General features: G+C 48.6%; 1 protein-coding gene across 1 annotated transcript; it reads left to right on the top strand.

Annotated features, from left to right (window-relative positions):
• Positions 1-11,259: 11,259 nt before the first annotated feature.
• Positions 11,260-23,197, top strand: LOC142471899 (blue-sensitive opsin-like). The gene is made up of 5 exons (XM_075578342.1): positions 11,260-11,891; positions 15,501-15,669; positions 19,167-19,332; positions 22,028-22,267; positions 22,928-23,197. Exons 1-5 carry the CDS (start codon positions 11,504-11,506, stop codon positions 23,054-23,056), a joined length of 1,092 nt encoding a protein of 363 aa, XP_075434457.1. The 5' UTR covers positions 11,260-11,503; the 3' UTR covers positions 23,057-23,197.
• The last annotated feature ends 861 nt before the right edge of the window (positions 23,198-24,058 follow it).

Raw genomic sequence — 24,058 nt, forward strand, 5'->3', positions numbered from 1 at the left:
CACGCACAGCCTGAGCCTGATACACTAATAACAACACTTCACACTGTAGGGGTGGGCTCAGAGACGCAGTAACACGCACAGCCTGAGCCTGATACACTAATAACAACACTTCACACTGTAGGGATGGGCTCGGAGACGCAGTAACACGCACAGCCTGATACACTAATAACAACACTTCACACTGTAGGGGTGGGCTCGGAGACGCAGTAACACGCACAGCCTGAGCCTGATACACTAATAACAACACTTCACACTGTAGGGATGGGCTCGGAGACGCAGTAACACGCACAGCCTGATACACTAATAACAACACTTCACACTGTAGGGGTGGGCTCGGAGACGCAGTAACACGCACAGCCTGAGCCTGATACACTAATAACAACACTTCACACTGTAGGGGTGGGCTCGGAGACGCAGTAACACGCACAGCCTGATACACAAATAACAACACTTCACACTGTAGGGGTGGGCTCGGAGACGCAGTAACACGCACAGCCTGAGCCTGATACACTAATAACAACACTTCACACTGTAGGGGTGGGCTCGGAGACGCAGTAACACGCACAGCCTGAGCCTGATACACTAATAACAACACTTCACACTGTAGCGGTGGGCTCGGAGACGCAGTAACACGCACAGCCTGAGCCTGATACACTAATAACAACACTTCACACTGTAGGGGTGGGCTCGGAGACGCAGTAACACGCACAGCCTGATACACTAATAACAACACTTCACACTGTAGCGGTGGGCTCGGAGACGCAGTAACACGCACAGCCTGATACACTAATAACAACACTTCACACTGTAGCGGTGGGCTTGGAGACGCAGTAACACGCACAGCCTGAGCCTGATACACTAATAACAACACTTCACACTGTAGGGATGGGCTCGGAGACGCAGTAACACGCACAGCCTGATACACTAATAACAACACTTCACACTGTAGGGGTGGGCTCGGAGACGTAGTAACACGCACAGCCTGATACACTAATAACAACACTTCACACTGTAGGGGTGGGCTCGGAGACGCAGTAACACGCACAGCCTGAGCCTGATACACTAATAACAACACTTCACACTGTAGCGGTGGGCTCGGAGACGCAGTAACACGCACAGCCTGAGCCTGATACACTAATAACAACACTTCACACTGTAGGGGTGGGCTCGGAGACGCAGTAACACGCACAGCCTGAGCCTGATACACTAATAACAACACTTCACACTGTAGGAATGGGCTCGGAGACGCAGTAACACGCACAGCCTGAGCCTGATACACTAATAACAACACTTCACACTGTAGGAATGGGCTCGGAGACGCAGTAACACGCACAGCCTGAGCCTGATACACTAATAACAACACTTCACACTGTAGGGGTGGGCTCGGAGACGCAGTAACACGCACAGCCTGAACCTGATAAACTAATAACAACACTTCACACTGTAGGGGTGGGCTCGGAGACGCAGAAACACGCACAGCCTGAGCCTGATACACTAATAACAACACTTCACACTGTAGGGGTGGGCTCGGAGACGCAGTAACACGCACAGCCTGAGCCTGATACACTAATAACAACACTTCACACTGTAGGGGTGGGCTCGGAGACGCAGTAACACGCACAGCCTGAACCTGATACACTAGTAACAACACTTCACACTGTAGCGGTGGGCTCGGAGACGCAGTAACACGCACAGCCTGAACCTGATACACTAATAACAACACTTCACACTGTAGGGGTGGGCTCGGAGACGCAGTAACACGCACAGCCTGATACACTAATAACAACACTTCACACTGTAGGGGTGGGCTCGGAGACGTAGTAACACGCACAGCCTGAGCCTGATACACTAATAACAACACTTCACACTGTAGGGATGGGCTCGGAGACGCAGAAACACGCACAGCCTGAGACACTAATAACAACACTTCACACTGTAGGGGTGGGCTCGGAGACGCAGTAACACGCACAGCCTGAGCCTGATACACTAATAACAACACTTCACACTGTAGGGGTGGGCTCGGAGATGCAGTAACACGCACAGCCTGATACACTAATAACAACACTTCACACTGTAGGGGTGGGCTCGGAGACGCAGTAACACGCACAGCCTGAGCCTGATACACTAATAACAACACTTCACACTGTAGGGGTGGGCTCGGAGACGCAGTAACACGCACAGCCTGAGCCTGATACACTAATAACAACACTTCACACTGTAGGGGTGGGCTCGGAGACGCAGTAACACGCACAGCCTGAGCCTGATACACTAATAACAACACTTCACACTGTAGGGGTGGGCTCGGAGACGTAGTAACACGCACAGCCTGATACACTAATAACAACACTTCACACTGTAGGGGTGGGCTCGGAGACGCAGTAACACGCACAACCTGAACCTGATACACTAATAACAACACTTCACACTGTAGGGGTGGGCTCGGAGACGCAGTAACACGCACAGCCTGAGCCTGATACACTAATAACAACACTTCACACTGTAGGGGTAGGCTCGGAGACGCAGTAACACGCACAGCCTGAGCCTGATACACTAATAACAACACTTCACACTGTAGGGGTGGGCTCGGAGACGCAGTAACACGCACAGCCTGAGCCTGATACACTAATAACAACACTTCACACTGTAGCGGTGGGCTCGGAGACGCAGTAACACGCACAGCCTGAGCCTGATACACTAATAACAACACTTCACACTGTAGGGGTGGGCTTGGAGACGCAGTAACACGCACAGCCTGATACACTAATAACAACACTTCACACTGTAGGGGTGGGCTCGGAGACGCAGTAACACGCACAGCCTGAGCCTGATACACTAATAACAACACTTCACACTGTAGGGGTGGGCTCGGAGACGCAGTAACACGCACAGCCTGATACACTAATAACAACACTTCACACTGTAGGGGTGGGCTCGGAGACGCAGTAACACGCACAGCCTGATACACTAATAACAACACTTCACACTGTAGGGGTGGGCTCGGAGACGCAGTAACACGCACAGCCTGATACACTAATAACAACACTTCACACTGTAGGGGTGGGCTCGGAGACGCAGTAACACGCACAGCCTGAGCCTGATACACTAATAACAACACTTCACACTGTAGGGGTGGGCTCGGAGATGCAGTAACACGCACAGCCTGATACACTAATAACAACACTTCACACTGTAGGGGTGGGCTCGGAGACGCAGTAACACGCACAGCCTGAGCCTGATACACTAATAACAACACTTCACACTGTAGGGGTGGGCTCGGAGACGCAGTAACACGCACAGCCTGAGCCTGATACACTAATAACAACACTTCACACTGTAGGGGTGGGCTCGGAGACGCAGTAACACGCACAGCCTGAGCCTGATACACTAATAACAACACTTCACACTGTAGGGGTGGGCTCGGAGACGTAGTAACACGCACAGCCTGATACACTAATAACAACACTTCACACTGTAGGGGTGGGCTCGGAGACGCAGTAACACGCACAACCTGAACCTGATACACTAATAACAACACTTCACACTGTAGGGATGGGCTCGGAGACGCAGTAACACGCACAGCCTGAGCCTGATACACTAATAACAACACTTCACACTGTAGGGGTGGGCTCGGAGACGCAGTAACACGCACAGCCTGAGCCTGATACACTAATAACAACACTTCACACTGTAGGGGTGGGCTCGGAGACGCAGTAACACGCACAGCCTGAGCCTGATACACTAATAACAACACTTCACACTGTAGGGGTGGGCTCGGAGACGCAGTAACACGCACAGCCTGAGCCTGATACACTAATAACAACACTTCACACTGTAGGGGTGGGCTCGGAGACGCAGTAACACGCACAGCCTGAGCCTGATACACTAATAACAACACTTCACACTGTAGGGGTGGGCTCGGAGACGTAGTAACACGCACAGCCTGATACACTAATAACAACACTTCACACTGTAGGGGTGGGCTCGGAGACGCAGTAACACGCACAGCCTGAGCCTGATACACTAATAACAACACTTCACACTGTAGGGGTGGGCTCGGAGACGCAGTAACACGCACAGCCTGAGCCTGATACACTAATAACAACACTTCACACTGTAGGGGTGGGCTCGGAGACGCAGTAACACGCACAGCCTGAGCCTGATACACTAATAACAACACTTCACACTGTAGGGGTGGGCTCGGAGACGCAGTAACACGCACAGCCTGATACACTAATAACAACACTTCACACTGTAGGGGTGGGCTCGGAGACGCAGTAACACGCACAGCCTGAGCCTGATACACTAATAACAACACTTCACACTGTAGCGGTGGGCTCGGAGACGCAGTAACACGCACAGCCTGAGCCTGATACACTAATAACAACACTTCACACTGTAGGGATGGGCTTGGAGACGCAGTAACACGCACAGCCTGAGCCTGATACACTAATAACAACACTTCACACTGTAGGGATGGGCTCGGAGACGCAGTAACACGCACAGCCTGATACACTAATAACAACACTTCACACTGTAGGGGTGGGCTCGGAGACGCAGTAACACGCACAGCCTGAACCTGATACACTAATAACAACACTTCACACTGTAGGGGTGGGCTCAGAGACGCAGTAACACGCACAGCCTGATACACTAATAACAACACTTCACACTGTAGGGGTGGGCTCGGAGACGCAGTAACACGCACAGCCTGAGCCTGATACACTAATAACAACACTTCACACTGTAGGGGTGGGCTCGGAGACGCAGTAACACGCACAGCCTGAGCCTGATACACTAATAACAACACTTCACACTGTAGGGGTGGGCTCAGAGACGCAGTAACACGCACAGCCTGAACCTGATAAACTAATAACAACACTTCACACTGTAGGGGTGGGCTCGGAGACGCAGAAACACGCACAGCCTGATACACTAATAACAACACTTCACACTGTAGGGGTGGGCTCGGAGACGCAGTAACACGCACAGCCTGAGCCTGATACACTAATAACAACACTTCACACTGTAGGGGTGGGCTCGGAGACGTAGTAACACGCACAGCCTGATACACTAATAACAACACTTCACACTGTAGGGGTGGGCTCGGAGACGCAGTAACACGCACAGCCTGAGCCTGATACACTAATAACAACACTTCACACTGTAGGGGTGGGCTCGGAGACGCAGTAACACGCAAAGCCTGATACACTAATAACAACACTTCACACTGTAGGTGTGGGCTCGGAGACGCAGTAACACGCACAGCCTGAGCCTGATACACTAATAACAACACTTCACACTGTAGGGATGGGCTCGGAGACGCAGTAACACGCACAGCCTGATACACTAATAACAACACTTCACACTGTAGGGGTGGGCCCGGAGACGCAGTAACACGCACAGCCTGAGCCTGATACACTAATAACAACACTTCACACTGTAGGGGTGGGCTCGGAGACGCAGTAACACGCACAGCCTGAGCCTGATACACTAATAACAACACTTCACACTGTAGGGGTGGGCTTGGAGACGCAGTAACACGCACAGCCTGATACACTAATAACAACACTTCACACTGTAGGGGTGGGCCCGGAGACGCAGTAACACGCACAGCCTGAGCCTGATACACTAATAACAACACTTCACACTGTAGGGGTGGGCTCGGAGACGCAGTAACACGCACAGCCTGAGCCTGATACACTAATAACAACACTTCACACTGTAGGGGTGGGCTCGGAGACGCAGTAACACGCACAGCCTGAGCCTGATACACTAATAACAACACTTCACACTGTAGGGGTGGGCTCGGAGACGCAGTAACACGCACAGCCTGATACACTAATAACAACACTTCACACTGTAGGGGTGGGCTCGGAGACGCAGTAACACGCACAGCCTGATACACTAATAACAACACTTCACACTGTAGGGGTGGGCTCGGAGACGCAGTAACACGCACAGCCTGAGCCTGATACACTAATAACAACACTTCACACTGTAGGGGTGGGCTCGGAGACGCAGTAACACGCACAGCCTGAGCCTGATACACTAATAACAACACTTCACACTGTAGGGATGGGCTTGGAGACGCAGTAACACGCACAGCCTGATACACTAATAACAACACTTCACACTGTAGGGGTGGGCCCGGAGACGCAGTAACACGCACAGCCTGAGCCTGATACACTAATAACAACACTTCACACTGTAGGGGTGGGCTCGGAGACGCAGTAACACGCACAGCCTGAGCCTGATACACTAATAACAACACTTCACACTGTAGGGATGGGCTTGGAGACGCAGTAACACGCACAGCCTGATACACTAATAACAACACTTCACACTGTAGGGGTGGGCCCGGAGACGCAGTAACACGCACAGCCTGAGCCTGATACACTAATAACAACACTTCACACTGTAGGGGTGTGCTCGGAGACGCAGTAACACGCACAGCCTGAGCCTGATACACTAATAACAACACTTCACACTGTAGGGGTGGGCTCGGAGACGCAGTAACACGCACAGCCTGAGCCTGATACACTAATAACAACACTTCACACTGTAGGGGTGGGCTCGGAGACGCAGTAACACGCACAGCCTGATACACTAATAACAACACTTCACACTGTAGGGGTGGGCTCGGAGACGCAGTAACACGCACAGCCTGAGCCTGATACACTAATAACAACACTTCACACTGTAGGGGTGGGCTCGGAGACGCAGTAACACGCACAGCCTGAGCCTGATACACTAATAACAACACTTCACACTGTAGGGATGGGCTTGGAGACGCAGTAACACGCACAGCCTGATACACTAATAACAACACTTCACACTGTAGGGGTGGGCTCGGAGACGCAGTAACACGCACAGCCTGAGCCTGATACACTAATAACAACACTTCACACTGTAGGGGTGGGCTCGGAGACGCAGTAACACGCACAGCCTGAGCCTGATACACTAATAACAACACTTCACACTGTAGGGATGGGCTCGGAGACGCAGTAACACGCACAGCCTGATACACTAATAACAACACTTCACACTGTAGGGGTGGGCCCGGAGACGCAGTAACACGCACAGCCTGAGCCTGATACACTAATAACAACACTTCACACTGTAGGGGTGGGCTCGGAGACGCAGTAACACGCACAGCCTGATACACTAATAACAACACTTCACACTGTAGGGGTGGGCTCGGAGACGCAGTAACACGCACAGCCTGAGCCTGATACACTAATAACAACACTTCACACTGTAGGGGTGGGCTCGGAGACGCAGTAACACGCACAGCCTGAGCCTGATACACTAATAACAACACTTCACACTGTAGGGGTGGGCTCGGAGACGCAGTAACACGCACAGCCTGAACCTGATACACTAATAACAACACTTCACACTGTAGGGGTGGGCTCGGTGACGCAGAAACACGCACAGCCTGAGCCTGATACACTAATAACAACACTTCACACTGTAGGGGTGGGCCCGGAGACGCAGTAACACGCACAGCCGGTGCAACGCTCACAATCCTGCATTTCTGCATCGCGTACAATACGGGAAGTATTTGTATTAGATCCAGCTGTGAGTTGCCAGAATCCCAAGAGAGAAAAAATAAGTTAATACCTAAACTATAATTAAAAAGAAGCATTTATCCACTTCCAGTTCGTGTTCCTGAAAGTTTTAGAATCAGTATATTGAGTTTCCTGTTCATCCCCCATAAATACACAGCGCATTCAGCTACCCCGGGACCCTCACAAACACAGTCCTAAAGATGACCCATTTCTTCTAGGCAATACACATGGCTCCTTCGCTGAAGCGGATGCACTGCCACTTTCACTGCTCTTATCTTCTGCTGTCACTTACAAAGCTGTGTAATGTTGGTGAATTGCTTTGCAACGTATCCCAGGCCTCTCTGTCAGGGAATGGGTTACATTCGTACCGACAGCAGGTGAGACTCGTAAGAGAGAAGGGGTAGTATTAATTAAAGTGCAGTCTATCAGCTTTAATTTGGGGGTATTCACATCCAAATTGGAGGAAGGGTTTAGGAATTACATCTCTTTAATATGTAGCCCCCTCTTTTTCAAGGAACCAAAAGTAATTGGACAATTGACACAAAAGCTGTTTCATGGACAGGTGTGGGCTACTCCTTCGTTTTTTCATCATCAATTAAGCAGGTAAAAGGTCTGGAGTTGATTCCAGGTGTGGCATTCGCATTTGGAAGCTGTTGCTGTGAACCCACAACATGCGGTCAAAGGAGCTTTCAATGCAAGTGAAACAGGGCATCCTTAAGCTGCAAAATAAAAAGAAACCCCATCAGAGAGAAGCAGGAACATTAGGAGCGGCCAAATCAACAGTTTGGTACATTCTGAGAGAAAAAACGCACTGGTGAGCTTTGCAACACAAAAAGGCCTGGACGTCCACGGAAGACAACAGTGGCGGATGATCGTAGGATCCTTTCCATGGTAAAGAAAAACCCCTTCACAACATCCAGCCAAGTGAAGAACACTCTCCGGAAGTAGGCAAATCATTATCCAAGTTTACCATAAAGAGAAGACTTCACGAGAGCAAATACAGAGGGTTCACCACAAGGTGCAAACCATTCATAAGCCTCAAGAATAGAAAGGCTAGATTAGACTTTGCCAAACAATATCTAATAAAGCCAGCCCAGTTCTGGAACAGCATTCTTTGGACAGGTGAATCTAAGATCAACCTGTACCAGAATGATGGGAAGAAAAAAGTATGGAGAAGGCTTGGAACGGCTCATGATCCGAAGCATACCACATCAGCTGTAAAACACGGTGGAGGCAGTGTGATGGCATGGGCATGCATGGCTTACAATGGCACTGTGTCACTAGTGTTTATTGATGATGTGACAGAAGACAGAAGCAGCCGGATGAATTCTGAAGTGTATAGGGATATATTGTCTGCTCAGATTCAGCCAAATTCAGCGAAGTTGATTGGACGGCGCTTCACTTTACAGATGGACAATGACCCAAAACATACTGCGAAAGCAACCCAGGAGTTTTTTAAGGCAAAGAAGTGGAATATTCTGCAATGGCCGAGTCAATCACCTGATTTCAACCCGATCGATCATGCATTTCACTTGCTGAAGACAAAACTTAAGGCAGAAAGACCCACGAACAAACAACAACTGAAGACAGCGGCAGTAAAGGCCTGGCAAAGCATCACAAAGGAGGAAATGGCGTTTGGTGATGTCCATGTGTTCCAGACTTCAAGCAGTCATTGCCGGCAAAGGATTCTCGACAAAGTATTAAAAATGAACATTTTATTTATGATTGTGTTAATTTGTCCAATTACATTTGAGCCCCTGAAATAAGGGGACTGTGTATGAAAATGGTTGCAATTCCTAAACGTTTCATACGATATTTTTGTTCAACCCCTTGAATTAAAGCTGAAAGTCTGCACGTCTATTGCATCTCGGTTGTTTCAATTCAAATCCATTGTGGTGGCGTACAGAGCCAAAATTATGAAAATTGTGTCAGTGTCCAATTATTTCCGGACCTAACTGTATATGAGAACTCAGGGTTTCGGCAGGGATTGCTACTTTAAGGGTGAAGGGATACTTACAAAGATGTATTGAATTAGCTGTAACTTCGTAACAGATACAAGGGTTTTAAAAATTATTTAACCCCTTTACAGGCCTCTCTATCAGCAAATCCACACAGAACTGATTTTATTCTCTAATTTTTCTAGGTGTCGCTCCTGCTTCTCCTCTCTGGTTTTGGGATCTCTCTGAAGCAGCACATTTTATCACCCGGATTATAGTGCAAAGTGCAGTGCGTTTAACATTAGAAGTATAAGGAATTATTTTCTCCCCTATTGTACATCCCCATTATCTTTTTGATCTAACTCTTTTTTTTTAATCTGTGTATGAAAAAGTCAGATCTAAATAATGTGTCCGAAATGTGCCCTTTTGTACATGAAGTTACCTTGTGTCATCAACATGAATGTGTCACACTGGGGAGTGTATACAGTGTAAGGGAGAGGGAGTGGCTCAGTGAGTAAAGACACTGACTGGCACTCATTGTGACATTGTGACATTGTGAGCTCCACGGGGCAGGGACCTGTGTCTGCAAAATGTCTCTGTAAAGCGCTACGTAAAACTAGCAGCGCTATACAAGAACACGCTATTATTATTATTAGATACAAAAGTGGCAATATATATCAAACTAGTTGCCGTGGTTTATATTAGTTTAGAGCGGTGATGTCTAACAGGGTTCATGAGGGGTCTGCAGGGGGTTCGCCAAAACAAAGCTATATGGTGGATCCCAGGCAGTATTATCACTTACAGCTGGGGTTTCAAAAGTTGCTACCCACGATGCTTTGCATCCACAGCAAGGCATTGTGGGGCGTGACTTTGGAAGCTCCGGCAGTGAGTGACAGCTATACCCCCCATGCCGCCTGCGCACACTGAGGGGCAGTTTGGGGCCTTATTATGCGCGTGTTCCCCCCACGTGCCCAGGACACTGGCCTGGGATCGGTCACAGGTTCATTAGCGATAGTCTGAGGAGTTGATAAGATTAGATTTATTAATTAGCGGTTCGTGGCACAAATATTTTCTAGTGGTGGGGGGACGGAGGGGTAGGGGGGGGGGACGGAGGGGTAGGGGGGGGGGACGGAGGGGTAGGGGGGGGGACGGAGGGGTAGGGGGGGGGGACGGAGGGGTAGGGGGGGGGACACAGTGTAACAATGGCTGGGAACTGCTGGTTTAGAGGCCCACACAGTATGTGATTGCTTATTTTTCCCAGAGTAATAAGGAAGTGTAATAATCAGAGTTATCAGTCTTTATTTAATGGGGAGCACTTGGACAAGCTGTACATTCCCGTAATATTTTATTGGCCTCACATTTTACTTCCTGTTACGGAGGACATGCCTTAGAAATATGCCAGGGTTCTGTACGTGTTTCTGCAGATAATCACTAGCAATTATTCCCGGACACACCTGTGTGAGTTTAATGTGCCCTGTAATCCAGGTGTGTTATCAGACGAGCAAAGTATCTTATAACAGGGCCGATTACACCTCCCTGGCTCTGATTAAGTGGCTGTAAAGGAGATTGCCTGACAGATTATCTCTTGCCACCTTCCCATGCGAGCCCGCCATGCTGCAGGTTGCACGGCCGGATAAAAGCACTAAGCCCGGCTTTCTGCTCTCAGATACGATTAGGAAGAAAAGAAAAACTGGGGTCCATGCCAGACCTCTTCTTCCTCCCTTCCCCGGGTATAAAAGAGCCTCGCCCTGTACCTGTGCTTTGCACTAAAGGGGAAAAGCTCTTTGCCGGTACCAGGGGGCCATCGAGTGTAGCGCCATCGAGTGTAGCGTCATCGAGTGTAGCGCCATCGAGTGTAGCGCCATCGAGTGTAGCGCCATCGAGTGTAGCGTCCCTTCGTATTTCCTTTTTACGATCCTGTAGTCGCCTGTTAGAGATCAGTGATTTTAGGTTTTTTTCGCATCGTCCTCGGTAGTTACTCTCCCAAGTTCCAAGATGAGCAGAGGCCGCCCAGATTTAAGGATGGAGATGCCAGACGATTTCTACATCCCCGTCCCTCTGGAAACCACTAACATTACCTCTCTCAGCCCGTTCCTGGTACCCCAGACACATCTGGGGACCCCGGGCGTCTTCATGGGCATGTCGGCCTTCATGTTATTCACAGTGATCATCGGGTTTCCCCTCAACCTGTTGACTGTCGTCTGCACCGCCAAGTACAAGAAGCTTCGCTCCCACCTCAACTACATCCTGGTGAACCTGGCAGTGGCCAATCTCATGGTAATCTGTGTCGGCTCTACCACGGCCTTCTACAGCTTCTCCCAGATGTATTTCTCCTTGGGTACCTTTGCCTGCAAGGTGGAAGGCTTCACTGCCACTTTGGGAGGTGAGTGATCCCCCCGCCCTTCCCACATCAAGCACTACATGCCCACTCGTGAGAGGTCTGAGTCTGACCAGCCTTTGGCTGTATCTGGGTGTGATACCCTTATATCTTTCTGTACCACCCCCGCCTTAATGCCTCGCTCAGACAGGCTGCTATGTCCACGCGCTTGCGTGCAGGCATCCGCCGCGCGCTCCTGCAGCCCAGCGATCTGCGCTCAAGCTGCAGGAATTGGGTTGCGGCGTTTGGGGGCGTGGCGGGGGCGTAACGAACACGTGACAGAGCTGGTTCACCTTTATTGGCTGAACCAGCTTGCGTCATGCGACTGCCGCTCCAAATGTCAATTTGGGTTGTGGCGGCAAAATGTCGCAGCGTTAACGCTGTAGTTTGCCGCCACAAGCAGTTTCTAGTGTGACAACTGTCATCCACTAGACTGAAAGAGTGACGATCGTGCGCGCGCACGTTGCAACGCGCCTGTCTGAGCGAGGCCTAATGCCGGACGAAACCACAGTCACCGCAGGCCCACATATCCCTTTCTCCTTCCAGCCGATTCTTCTCACTGGAGCGTTCGGGGCCGTCTCTCACCGTTTGCTGTTCACATAACTGCCTAAGACATGCCAATGTCGGCATAACGTAGATAAACGCTGGCGTCTGAGCCATGTCGGGAGCACACGGTTTTACGTTTTATTGCTGTTGATGTTCGGGGGGAAATTTTTATTCCATTTTAGACTAAATTAAAAAGAACTTAAAAATAAATAATAATAATAAAAAAAATAATATATATATATATAGGCCAGGGGTGGGTGGGTGACTCCAGTCCTCAAGGGCTACCAACGGGTTTTCAGGATATCCCTGCTTCAGCACAGGTGGTGCAGTCAAAGACTGAGCCACTGGTTGAGCCACTTGTGCTGAAGCAGGGACATCCTGAAAAGTTGACCTGCTGGTGTCCCCTGGGGACTGGGGTTGCCCCCTCTGTATATATTATATATTTTGTATTAATCGTTCAAAAATGCCTATGAGCTTTTTAGGGAAACTGCAAAGTGTGGGCCCCTTCTGCACGTGCTGAGAACCCACGTCCCAGTCCCGGAGAAGATGTGAGTTCCGGTCAGTAGAATGGAGCTGATCTGTTCTCCAGCGCTGGGAAGCGGTTTCTCAGCGCATGGAATACGTTTCTTATACCCGATATCGATCTAGTAGGCAGGTTTGTGACGCCGCGGGCGGCAGATATTCTGAATGCAGGAAAAAGAGAGATAACTGACCCTAAACATACAGGGACGGGTTTACTAAGCGGTGTTACCCCAAGTAGACACCTTTCTGGGGCTGGAATCTGGTACCATATGGGAGTATCCCAACCTGCAGCGTACGCTGGCAAATGATACGTTTAAATCAGATATTTCAAATCCCGCTATCTCATTTGCAAATACAATGGAAACGCACATGTCCTGCTTGTACACACGGGCAGGTCTGTGGGGCAGAAAGCAGTGGCTCGTCTTATCCCACCTGTGGGAGGGAGGTACGGGGCATTTATAGGGGGCTATTCATTACACCAGGCCAGTGCATATTGAGGCACATTGAGGTCAGTGGTAGGTTCTGTGCGGTAATGGGGTTTCATGAAAAATCCCCCGTTGGGAGAAATGTGCCAACACGTGAATGCTGGAAGGTAGCACTCCTCACACGTGGGAACGGGCCGTGGCGACGTGGCTCTGTAAATATGGAGCAGGTATTAGAACTTTTGGAGGTTTCCTCATTTTGGAGGGTTTGGAAAGGACTGATTTTCAGGGATCACCATTTCCTAGCTCATTATCTGAGGCCCCGGCAGGGAGGAACTGAGAGTCTTTATTCCAGCTCAATGTCCACGGGTTTCCATGTAGTGCCTGCTGGACCTCACTTCCATTTCCTCTCTATTTACTTCAGCCTCATCGTCCCTTCCTCCCCTGTGGGCTCCACAATCTTCAGCCCAGTGTTGAGTTTTCTATTTGGGTGTCCCTCTTGTTTTTCTATCTATGGGCCATATTTACTTGGCACTCTTCTGCTTTAAGACACCTTACACCCCATTCACGTGAATGATCTGCACGGTGTCTTGGCAGACAGTTACTTAGTAGACATGGCCCTATATTGTATTGTATTGTATGTCTTTATTTATATAGCGCCAAAAGTGTACTCAGCGCTTCACAAAGAATACAGTACAGGGAATTATAATACAATAAGTGCAGCAAAAATCAGACAATAGGAAAGGAAATCCCTGCCCCGAAGAGCTTACAATCTAAGGAGGTTTATGGGGAAACTTACAGAGAGAGCAGGAGAGGGAATAAGTGCTGTAGATGGCAGTGCTTGGCCACAATGGGTGGTATAAGTGACTGTGGGACAGTAGCCATGAGTGCAGGCTTTTGGGATACTTGATTTGTGGGGCGAGTTTTAAGGTTAGTCAGTGTTAAATGAAATGGTTAACACCATTTACAGGGGAAGAGATGGCAGGGAGGCGTGGGTGAGAGGAGGTGGCAGGTAGGCGTGGGTGAGAGGAGGTATGTATGTCTGGGTTCAGGCTTAGGGGAGATCCCCAGCAGCAGGAAGGAGTAGATAGAGGGTGTGAATAGAGGATTTGTGTGGGTGTTTTTTATTGAGGGGTAAAGAAGTTGTTGGGAGATGTGTATAAATGGTGCAGTGGGGATGTTGTAGAGAACAGAAATGCTCACAAAGGAGTGAGGAAACAGTAAACAGAAAAAGAAATAGGGAGGGCATAGTGAGATACAGGAGGAGAGGGCACAGTGAGACGCAGGAGGAGAGGGCATAGTGAGATACAGGAGGAGAGGGCACAGTGAGACGCAGGAGGAGAGGGCATAGTGAGATACAGGAGGAGAGGGCACGGTGAGACGCAGGAGGAGAGGGCATAGTGAGATACAGGAGGAGAGGGCATAGTGAGATACAGGAGAAGAGGGCACAGTGAGACGCAGGAGGAGAGGGCATAGTGAGATACAGGAGGAGAGGGCACGGTGAGACGCAGGAGGAGAGGGCATAGTGAGATACAGGAGGAGAGGGCATAGTGAGATACAGGAGAAGAGGGCACAGTGAGACGCAGGAGGAGAGGGCATAGTGAGATACAGGAGAAGAGGGCACAGTGAGACGCAGGAGGAGAGGGCATAGTGAGATACAGGAGGAGAGGGCACGGTGAGACGCAGGAGGAGAGGGCATAGTGAGATACAGGAGGAGAGGGCATAGTGAGATACAGGAGAAGAGGGCACAGTGAGACGCAGGAGGAGAGGACATAGTGAGATACAGGAGGAGAGGGCATAGTGAGATACAGGAGGAGAGGGCACAGAGACGCAGGAGGAGAGACAGGCCAGTTATTGGAGGATAGGAAGAGTACAAAGAATCACAGCGTTTAGAAAGTAAAGTTCTCACAGTTGTAAAGTTGTTGTTCAGAGTTCAGATCCTCCTCAATCTTTACCTCCAATTTCAACTCCAAGATTAACTCTGCCACACACTTAAATGTTCCACTTTGATGTTACACAGCTATATGACATTGTACGTGTATGCCACGTGGTCCCATGTTCTGGAGAAGCTCCTCTTGACTTTGCGTTGGACTAACCTCTCTTTCCTTCACGTGGCCTCTCTCAGGTATGGTTGGTCTGTGGTCCCTGGCCGTGGTGGCTTTTGAAAGGTTCCTGGTGATCTGTAAACCGATGGGCAGCTTCACCTTCCGGGAGAGCCACGCGGTCATGGGCTGTATGTTCACCTGGGTGATCGGGCTGATGGCAGCGACTCCTCCACTCCTGGGCTGGAGCAGGTATCTCTCATCCTTACAGAGACACTGAGATCAAATCCTCCCCTCTGCACGGGTATCTACCCAGACTTACACCTCCCTGCCCTGCCCAGGAGATGGAATATACACACACTGTCCTGATATACACACACTGTCCTGATATACACACACTGTCCTGATATACACACACTGTCCTGATATACACACACTGCCCTGATATACACACACTGTCCTGATATACACACACTGTCCTGATATACACACACTGCCCTGATATACACACACTGTCCTGATATACACACACTGCCCTGATATACACACACTGTCCTGATATACACACACTGTCCTGATATACACACACTGTCCTGATATACACACACTGTCCTGATATACACACACTGTCCTGATATATACACACTGTCCTGATATACACACACTGTCCTGATATACACACACTTCCCTGATATACACACACTGTCCTGATATATACACACTGTCCTGATATACACACACTGTCCTGATATACACACACTTCCCTGATATACACACACTGTCCTGATATACACACACTGTCCTAATATACACACACTGTCCCACACACACTGTCCTACACACACTGTCCTAATATACACACACTGTCCTGATATACACACACTGTCCTGATATACACACACTGTCCTAATATTCACACACTGTCCCACACACACTATCCTAATATACACACACTGTCCTAATATACACACACTGTCCTAATATACACACACTGTCCTAATATACACACACTGTCCTAATATACACACACTGTCCTAATATACACACACTGTCCTAATATACACACTGTCCTAATATACACACACTGTCCTAATATACAAACACTGTCCTAATATACACACAGTGTCCCACACACACTGTCCTAATATACACACACTGTCCTAATACACACACTGTCCCACACACACTGTCCTAATATACACACACTGTCCCACACACACTGTCCTAATATACACACACTGTCCCACACACACTGCCCTAATATACACACACTGCCCTAATATACACACACTGTCCCACACACACTGCCCTAATATACACACACTGTCCCACACACACTGCCCTAATATACACACACTGTCCTGATATACACATACTGTCCTAATATACACACACTGTCCTAATATACACACACTGTCCTAATATACACACTGTCCCACACACTGTCCTAATATACACACACTGTCCCACACACACTATACACACACTGTCCCACACACACTGCCCTAATATACACACACTGCCCTAATATACACACACTGTCCCACACACACTGCCCTAATATACACACACTGCCCTAATATACACACACTGTCCCACACACACTGTCCTAATATATACACACTGTCCTAATATACACACACTGTCCCACACACACTGTCCTAATATACACACACTGTCCTAATATACACACACTTCCCTAATATACACACACTGTCCCACACACAGCACTCCATTCCCCCCTCTGGTCAGCCACAGCCCCAGATTCGCAAAACGCTGCTAAGCTTTAGCTCACTTTTACTCCCTTTTATATGAATGGGAGCTCAGGCGTGCTAAAATTAGCACCCTTTGTGGATCTTCAAGGGCCATGAACAGTTCAGGTTTTAATGATATCCCTGCTTCAGCACAGGTGGCTCAGTCTTCAACTGCACCACCTGTGCTGCAGCAGGGATATCCTTAAAACCTGGCCTGTTGGTGGCCCTTGAGGACTGGAGTTTCCCGCCCTGCTCTAGGGCCACAGAGAGAATCCTGCTGTATAACTGGGCTCATAAAACATGTTGTATTGTTTCTGTATTTTATTTGGACACAGCAGGGACAGTGTGTGTGTGATCATACCGGAGAATGCATTGTATTAATAACACACGTAGAACATTACAACACTGTTTGCCATACAGATATACACAGATACACCCTGTGCGCGCTACAACCTGGCTGCTTATTTCCGAGAGGAAGGAGAACTTGACAGAGGATACATTCGAAAGGTTGTTTAAGTGCGCAGATCACAGAAAGGTGACCCCCCGGGATGGGACGCGCGTCACCCACTGACACTTAGCGTCACTCAATGTCACTTAGTGTCACTCAATGTCACTCAGTGTCACTTAGTGTCAGTCACTCAATGTCACTTAGTGTCAGACACACAGTGTCACTCAATGTCACTCAGTGTCACTCAATGTCACTCAGTGTCACTTAGTGTCAGTCACTCAATGTCACTTAGTGTCAGTCACTCAGTGTCACTCAATGTCACTCAGCGTCACTCGGTGTTATTGTTAAACATTTCATTCATTCTGACAAACTAGAACATTAGAGATTTATAGACTCACATCCCAGCTTGAACAGCATAAAGAAAGTATGTACACGAGTATAGGGGTCCGTATTACAGTGGATATGAAGCAAACAGTGACACACTTTGAGTGCTCATTTGCGTGACATTACCCAGAATCCTCGGCTGCACAGAACACATGTTATGCTAACGGATAATGGGAAGGGTGGGTTGCAGAGCTGTGAGAGACGTGGGAATGTGTGCACACGTGGGTTTTTTTTTTTTATTTGCTATAAAATAGTAAAAACTTTACTAATACAGAAAAAAATACTAAAGGTAAATCTATATTTGAATGGTTGGAGAAATGCTTGTTTTAGACAATACAGGGGCAACGTTACAATTTGAAACACTAATTTCTAGAACAATCAGAATCACCGATTTAAAGGCACAGCCCATCTTTTTCATATTTTTACTTATTTTAATAATGATATATTTTACAAAATAATTGAGAAGTAGCCACGGCTGCTGGGTGACGGGACGTCTCCGTCAGCCCTGTCCCTCCTTTTAAGGCTCCTTCAGGTATTTGTACCCAAGGTCTGTTTCTGAAAATAAAAAGACTTTATTTCAAATAGGTATAAAAGAACAAGAAAGTCTCTGAGAGACATGATTGCACCTATCAGGGCAAATCTAACGGATGTCAATAATTCTTTAACAATGTATTTGTTTTTGGGGTAAGAAGCTCACTTATTGGGATCAGCGATAAAAAACCTGGGGTCAGAACTGCCATTTATTGCAGTGTACAGCTCAACCCCGTTATAACGCAAATCCGCTCATAACGCGGATCCGCTCATAACGTGATGCAAGCGTGGCTCCCAATTTTCGTATTTATGAATACTTTACAACACGATTATTGGTATCTTAAATACTTCATTGTCCAATGCACACAATTGTACATTATTTCTAACGCGATCCGCTTATAACGCGATGTGATTCTTTGGACCCCAAGCACCGCGTTATAAGGGGGTTGCGCTGCATTTCTTGGCCTGGGACAGTAAAGGAGTTCAGAGGTGACTGAGAATCCATCGCTCATGTAGTCTCCTTTAATTGTACTTGTGTGGAAAACCAGTGATAGGTTGCAGCTAAATCCAGCTGTGTTAGGCCTTGGGCTGCAGCCCCTCTCTGTACCTCCCTGTGGTGTGTCCCTCTGCAGGTACATCCCTGAAGGCCTGCAGTGCTCCTGTGGCCCAGACTGGTACACCGTGAACAACAAGTGGAACAACGAGTCCTACGTGCTCTTCCTCTTCTGCTTCTGCTTTGGTGTCCCTCTGTCCGTCATCGTGTTCTCCTACGGGCGCCTCCTGCTCACTCTCCACGCTGTAAGCCGCTGCCTGTGGGTGCAGGGATAAGAGGTCTTTGGGAAGCTCAGCGGTACCTCTCGTGTTGTGTGAGGTCTCTCCAGGCCTGGCCCGTGTACCGACCCGAGTGTCACGCGGCCGCTGCAGTGTAACAGGACTGGTTGCACAGGGCGCTGCCATTGTATCTATTAATCGCGGTTTGATTTTTTTCTGACAAACACACAATTCCCCTTTATTTTTTGGAGGAAGGGGATTAGTTTCACACTGCCCTCGCCTCATTTTCCCAACACAAACATTGCTTTATTATCATTTATTAGCGCCGCGGAATCTGTGGGGCGCTTTACAAATAAACGATAATAATAATCATTTCTTCAATCTTTTAGAAAAACGCAGGCCACGGAGCTGTGCCACTAATTTAAAATAGCACCGGCAGATAAGTACCCCCCTCCAGCACCTACGAGCGGTGTGCATGTGCTTCTATATACCACTAATTTAAAATAGGGCATATTTTTTGGGTGCCACTTTTATCAAAGCCACGCTCTGTGTTAGCCACAGCAAGCTTCATTGTATCACTGCTGCAGAACATATCACGTATGTCACCTGCTAAATAGACCTTTATACCACGGATTACTAGGTGTTTTTGCTCTATGTTTGGCAGGGAGATACACGGCATTTACTGCAAGAGGTTCTCAGGATACCCCTGCTCCAGTCCTCAGGGGCCACCGACAGATTCTCAGGAAATCCCTGCTTCAGCACAGGTGGTGCAGTCTTTGACTGAGCCACTGATTGAGCCACCTGTGCTGAAGCAGGGATACCCTGAAATCCTGTCGGTGGCCCCTGAGGACTGTCGTTTCCCGCCCCTGTTGTAGGCTGTCCCTGGGGAAAACAAGTGTAAACTCTACACTGAAAATGCATATGAGGATATGAATTAGGACAAGATTTTCTGGCACCAACACCCGGGCGTTTCCTGCCCGAAGGGAATGTCCGCTTAGGATTCTTACACTTGAGGCAAATCCGCGCTGGCGCCACTTGGTATTTAAGTGGTTAAATGAGTAGAAATCAGCTCTTGTCGCCTGTTCCCCCCGAGAGATAATCTGTGTTGACAAGTGAAGCTTTGAGCAGCGTCTCTAAATTAACCGTGAGGATTAAAATAGGGGAAGAGGAAGAGAGATTAGTCATTTTTTTAACCTGGTTTTAATTGGTGAGATTAGGCAATGGCTGGGAACTGATCGATTTCTCCCAGGAACACAGGTGGGTGAGGGAGGGGTAATGGCTGGGAACTGATCGATTTCTCCCAGGAACACAGGTGGGTGAGGGAGGGGTAATGGCTGGGAACTGATCAATTTCTCCCAGGAACACAGGTGGGTGAGGGAGGGGTAATGGCTGGGAACTGATCGATTTCTCCCAGGAACACAGATGGGTGAGGGAGGGGTAGTTACAGAATATCTGGGCATCTATCGCTAAACTGTGCGTGTGCAGGTCAGGACTCGCGGAGCCCCAAATCTACACGCAATCTCCATTAAGTGGCTTCAATTAAACCATCTAGGAGCAGGGGTGGCCACCAACAGGACAGGTCTTCAGGATATCCCTGTTTTAACACAGGTGGTGCAGTCATTGACTGGGCCACTGATTGAGCCCCCTGTGCTGAAGCAGGGATATCCTTAAAACCTGACTTGTTGGTGGCCCTTGAGGACTGGAGTTGGCCACTCCTGATCTAGAGAGATCCTGGCGTGTGAGCTTGGCTGGAGAGACAGAGAGACTGAGACTGATATATGGGGGCGCGCGGCCGGGGGGGGTACGGAGGGGGGGGGGGGGTAACGCCACCTTTATGTCAGACAGGCTTAATAGTGTAAATACAAATATAGGATAAGTATGTTGCCGACATTTTGTACAGGTTGAACTTGAGGGACATGTCTGTTTTCTAACTCGTGTAACAATGTAACACTGTGTTATCTGAAGATGACGTTAAGCCTATGCTAATAAGATATACAGCGGCTGTTATTTTTACATATAATTAGCTATGTGCATAAGTTAAAAATAAGAACCATTAATGACTATAGTAACGTCACGTAATGAACCCTGAGTTACTGAACCTCCTCGGATCCGACACTCCGAGAGAATGGAACTCGGACCCTTTTATTACCCTACAGAACACGTCCCGAATACCTGTGTATGTGTCTGTCCCAGGGGAAAGGCCAGCGCCTCGGGGCAGCGAGTTCTGCCTCCGTGTGTCTCTTTCTAGGAATGAAAATACCATTCTGTTACTATATCCTCTTCCTTTACTTCCCATTGTCTGTGTGTTTATATCAGGAATCACTGGTTCCCCGCAGAGGTCAGATCAGAAAACCTCCGGGATTAAAGAGGCCAGAACTTTAATATCAGTTTTAGATACCTTTAATGACTTAATTATTAGATTTCAACATTTTGCACAACTTTATACCATGAGCGCCATAAATATTTACATTATATTCATTTACAAGGGAGTGTCAGTGTGAAAAACGGCACGTGATAAAGGCTCCGTTGGGAGCCACTGATTGAGCCACCTGTGCTGAAGCAGGGATATCCTGAAACCCGTACCTGTTGGGGGGTCTTGAGACCCCCTCCTGTAGGGAATGACATTATAAGCACAGTACGAGCTGTTCCTCCGGTTCTTCCTGTTAGTAATAGTCGGCCCTCCCGCGTTACAATGTTACTGTTTTCCCCGGTCTGTGCGCAGGTTGCTAAGCAGCAGGAACAGTCGGCCACCACTCAGAAAGCCGAGCGCGAGGTGACCAAGATGGTGATCATGATGGTCATCGGATTCCTGGTGTGCTGGCTCCCTTACGCGTCCTTCGCTCTCTGGGCAGTGACGCACCGCGGCGAGTTGTTTGACCTGCGCATGGCCTCCATCCCCTCTGTGTTCTCCAAGGCTTCCACCGTCTACAACCCGTTCATCTACATATTCATGAACAGACAGGTGAGCGAGGAGCTGTGCGGGCCGAGAGCTGTATTTGTACATTGCCCTCGCGTGTCCTAGTTTGGGGATTCCATTCTTTGGTGGTAGAGTTGTTCCCGGTTCCGGTTTGGATTGTATATAGTGTCCCCTTTGGATCCCGCCCAATAACACACATTTATGGTATACACGTATTTTCCGGGGTACGGTCACACATTTTGGATACTGTGTAGGTGTTTGTATTACCTCTCTCTGAGCCGTATTCCATATGCTTCAGAGGAAGAGTAGAGTTAGACCAAGGGGACGTGCTCTGAAGCTGGAGGGGAAGTGTGAGGAAGTCCTCCTTCATGGAAAGGCCGGTGGTTCCATGGACTAGACTCCCAGCAGAGGTGGGAGGCACTAATACTGTAAGGGAATTCAACATTGCTTGGGACAGATACAAGGCAAGATCCTAAATACGGGAGAAACAAAAGGGATAAAATAGGGTGAAATAGGTTTTACAGAAGATGGGAAATTGGTAGACGGGAGGAAAGAGGTCCTCATCAAAGTCTATGTTTCTATGCTGTGAAGACTCATCCCCGGGCTGGAGAAGAGATTATCTCTACCCAAACGAAGGGGAATAAATCCTTCTCCAGCCCGGGGAGTCGGTTCCTCCTTGTTAACCCTTCCATGTCCTTCCCGCAGTTCCGTTCCTGCATGATGAGGCTGATCTTCTGCGGGAAGAATCCCTTTGGGGATGATGAGGATATGACCGCCTCTGCTGGATCTACCCAGGTGTCTTCAGTGTCCACGAGCCAGGTGGCTCCGGCATAACACCAGCCTCACCTGGCCTCTGTCCTGCCACGCCTGCTGCCACGGCTCGGTGCCCTCCAAAGCTTCCAGATGACACAGCTACCAGACAAGATCCCACACCCACCCCACATCATCTTCTCCCCAACACGTCCATGTAAAACCCTCTCACCCTGGCCACGCAGATCCACCCCCTGCACAGCATCAGGAGCCCCCACGTTTCTCCCGGTAGGTAGGGGCAGCCAATAGACCCCAGGGATTCAGCGCACGAGGTCTGCAATCCCGCAGGTCTTGGGGAGTCATTTATTGATGCAGCTAAAATGACGCGGTCGCACCAGCTGTAACATAGCTGCCATTGTGTGAAACCCACTTGTATTATTACGTGTTCCAGTTACCTTAACCCACTCAAGAGGTTATACAAATTCAACATTGCAACGGGGATTAAGAATGAAAAATATTTGAGAGAATATAGAGCTCTTGCCATCCCTTTCATTCAAGTTCGCATATTAATCTGTCTAATTACACATTTAATTCCTGTAACTGACAGTGGCTACAATGATGGTGTGAGCAATGGGATTATGACATTATCTGAACTTTGTATAAGCTGCTACTAATATTGTTTTTTGGGGTAGAATGGAAATAATGTAACACATTTTGTTGGTTGTTTAAAGATTGTATTAATTGTACCCAAAATAACGTCACAGAATCTGTGCAAGTGTTGTGCAATTTCAGCATTATTTATTTTAATCAGGAGCTGATTTTAAATCCCCCACAACGTATTATTCCGAAGCAGTATTACTGCAGGAGAGTGTTACGGGATATAGGTAGCGTGATGCTGTGTCCTTCCTGGCAGCACTGGGATACATTTTACTTCTAATGAATTTGCTGCAGGAGAGACCTCCACATGTGCCCAGAACATGCTGCATTTAATGAAGCGCCCCCATGTCCTCCGGAGAGAGAGGTACGAGGAGTGTACCCCTGTATAGACACTACCTGCTGGGAAATCCCAGCTCTGAGCACCTCTGA

Source organism: Ascaphus truei, chromosome 21, assembly GCF_040206685.1.
Source record: "Ascaphus truei isolate aAscTru1 chromosome 21, aAscTru1.hap1, whole genome shotgun sequence".
Lineage (NCBI taxonomy): Eukaryota > Metazoa > Chordata > Amphibia > Anura > Ascaphidae > Ascaphus > Ascaphus truei.

Excerpts from the sequence above, each read along its gene's own strand:
- LOC142471899 (XM_075578342.1), top strand. The coding sequence starts at position 11,504 with ATGAGCAGAGGCCGCCCAGATTTAAGGATGGAGATGCCAGACGATTTC. Across the intron at positions 11,892-15,500 it reads CTTCACTGCCACTTTGGGAG|GTATGGTTGGTCTGTGGTCC; the intron begins GTGAGTGATCCC and ends GGCCTCTCTCAG. Across the intron at positions 22,268-22,927 it reads ACATATTCATGAACAGACAG|TTCCGTTCCTGCATGATGAG; the intron begins GTGAGCGAGGAG and ends TCCTTCCCGCAG.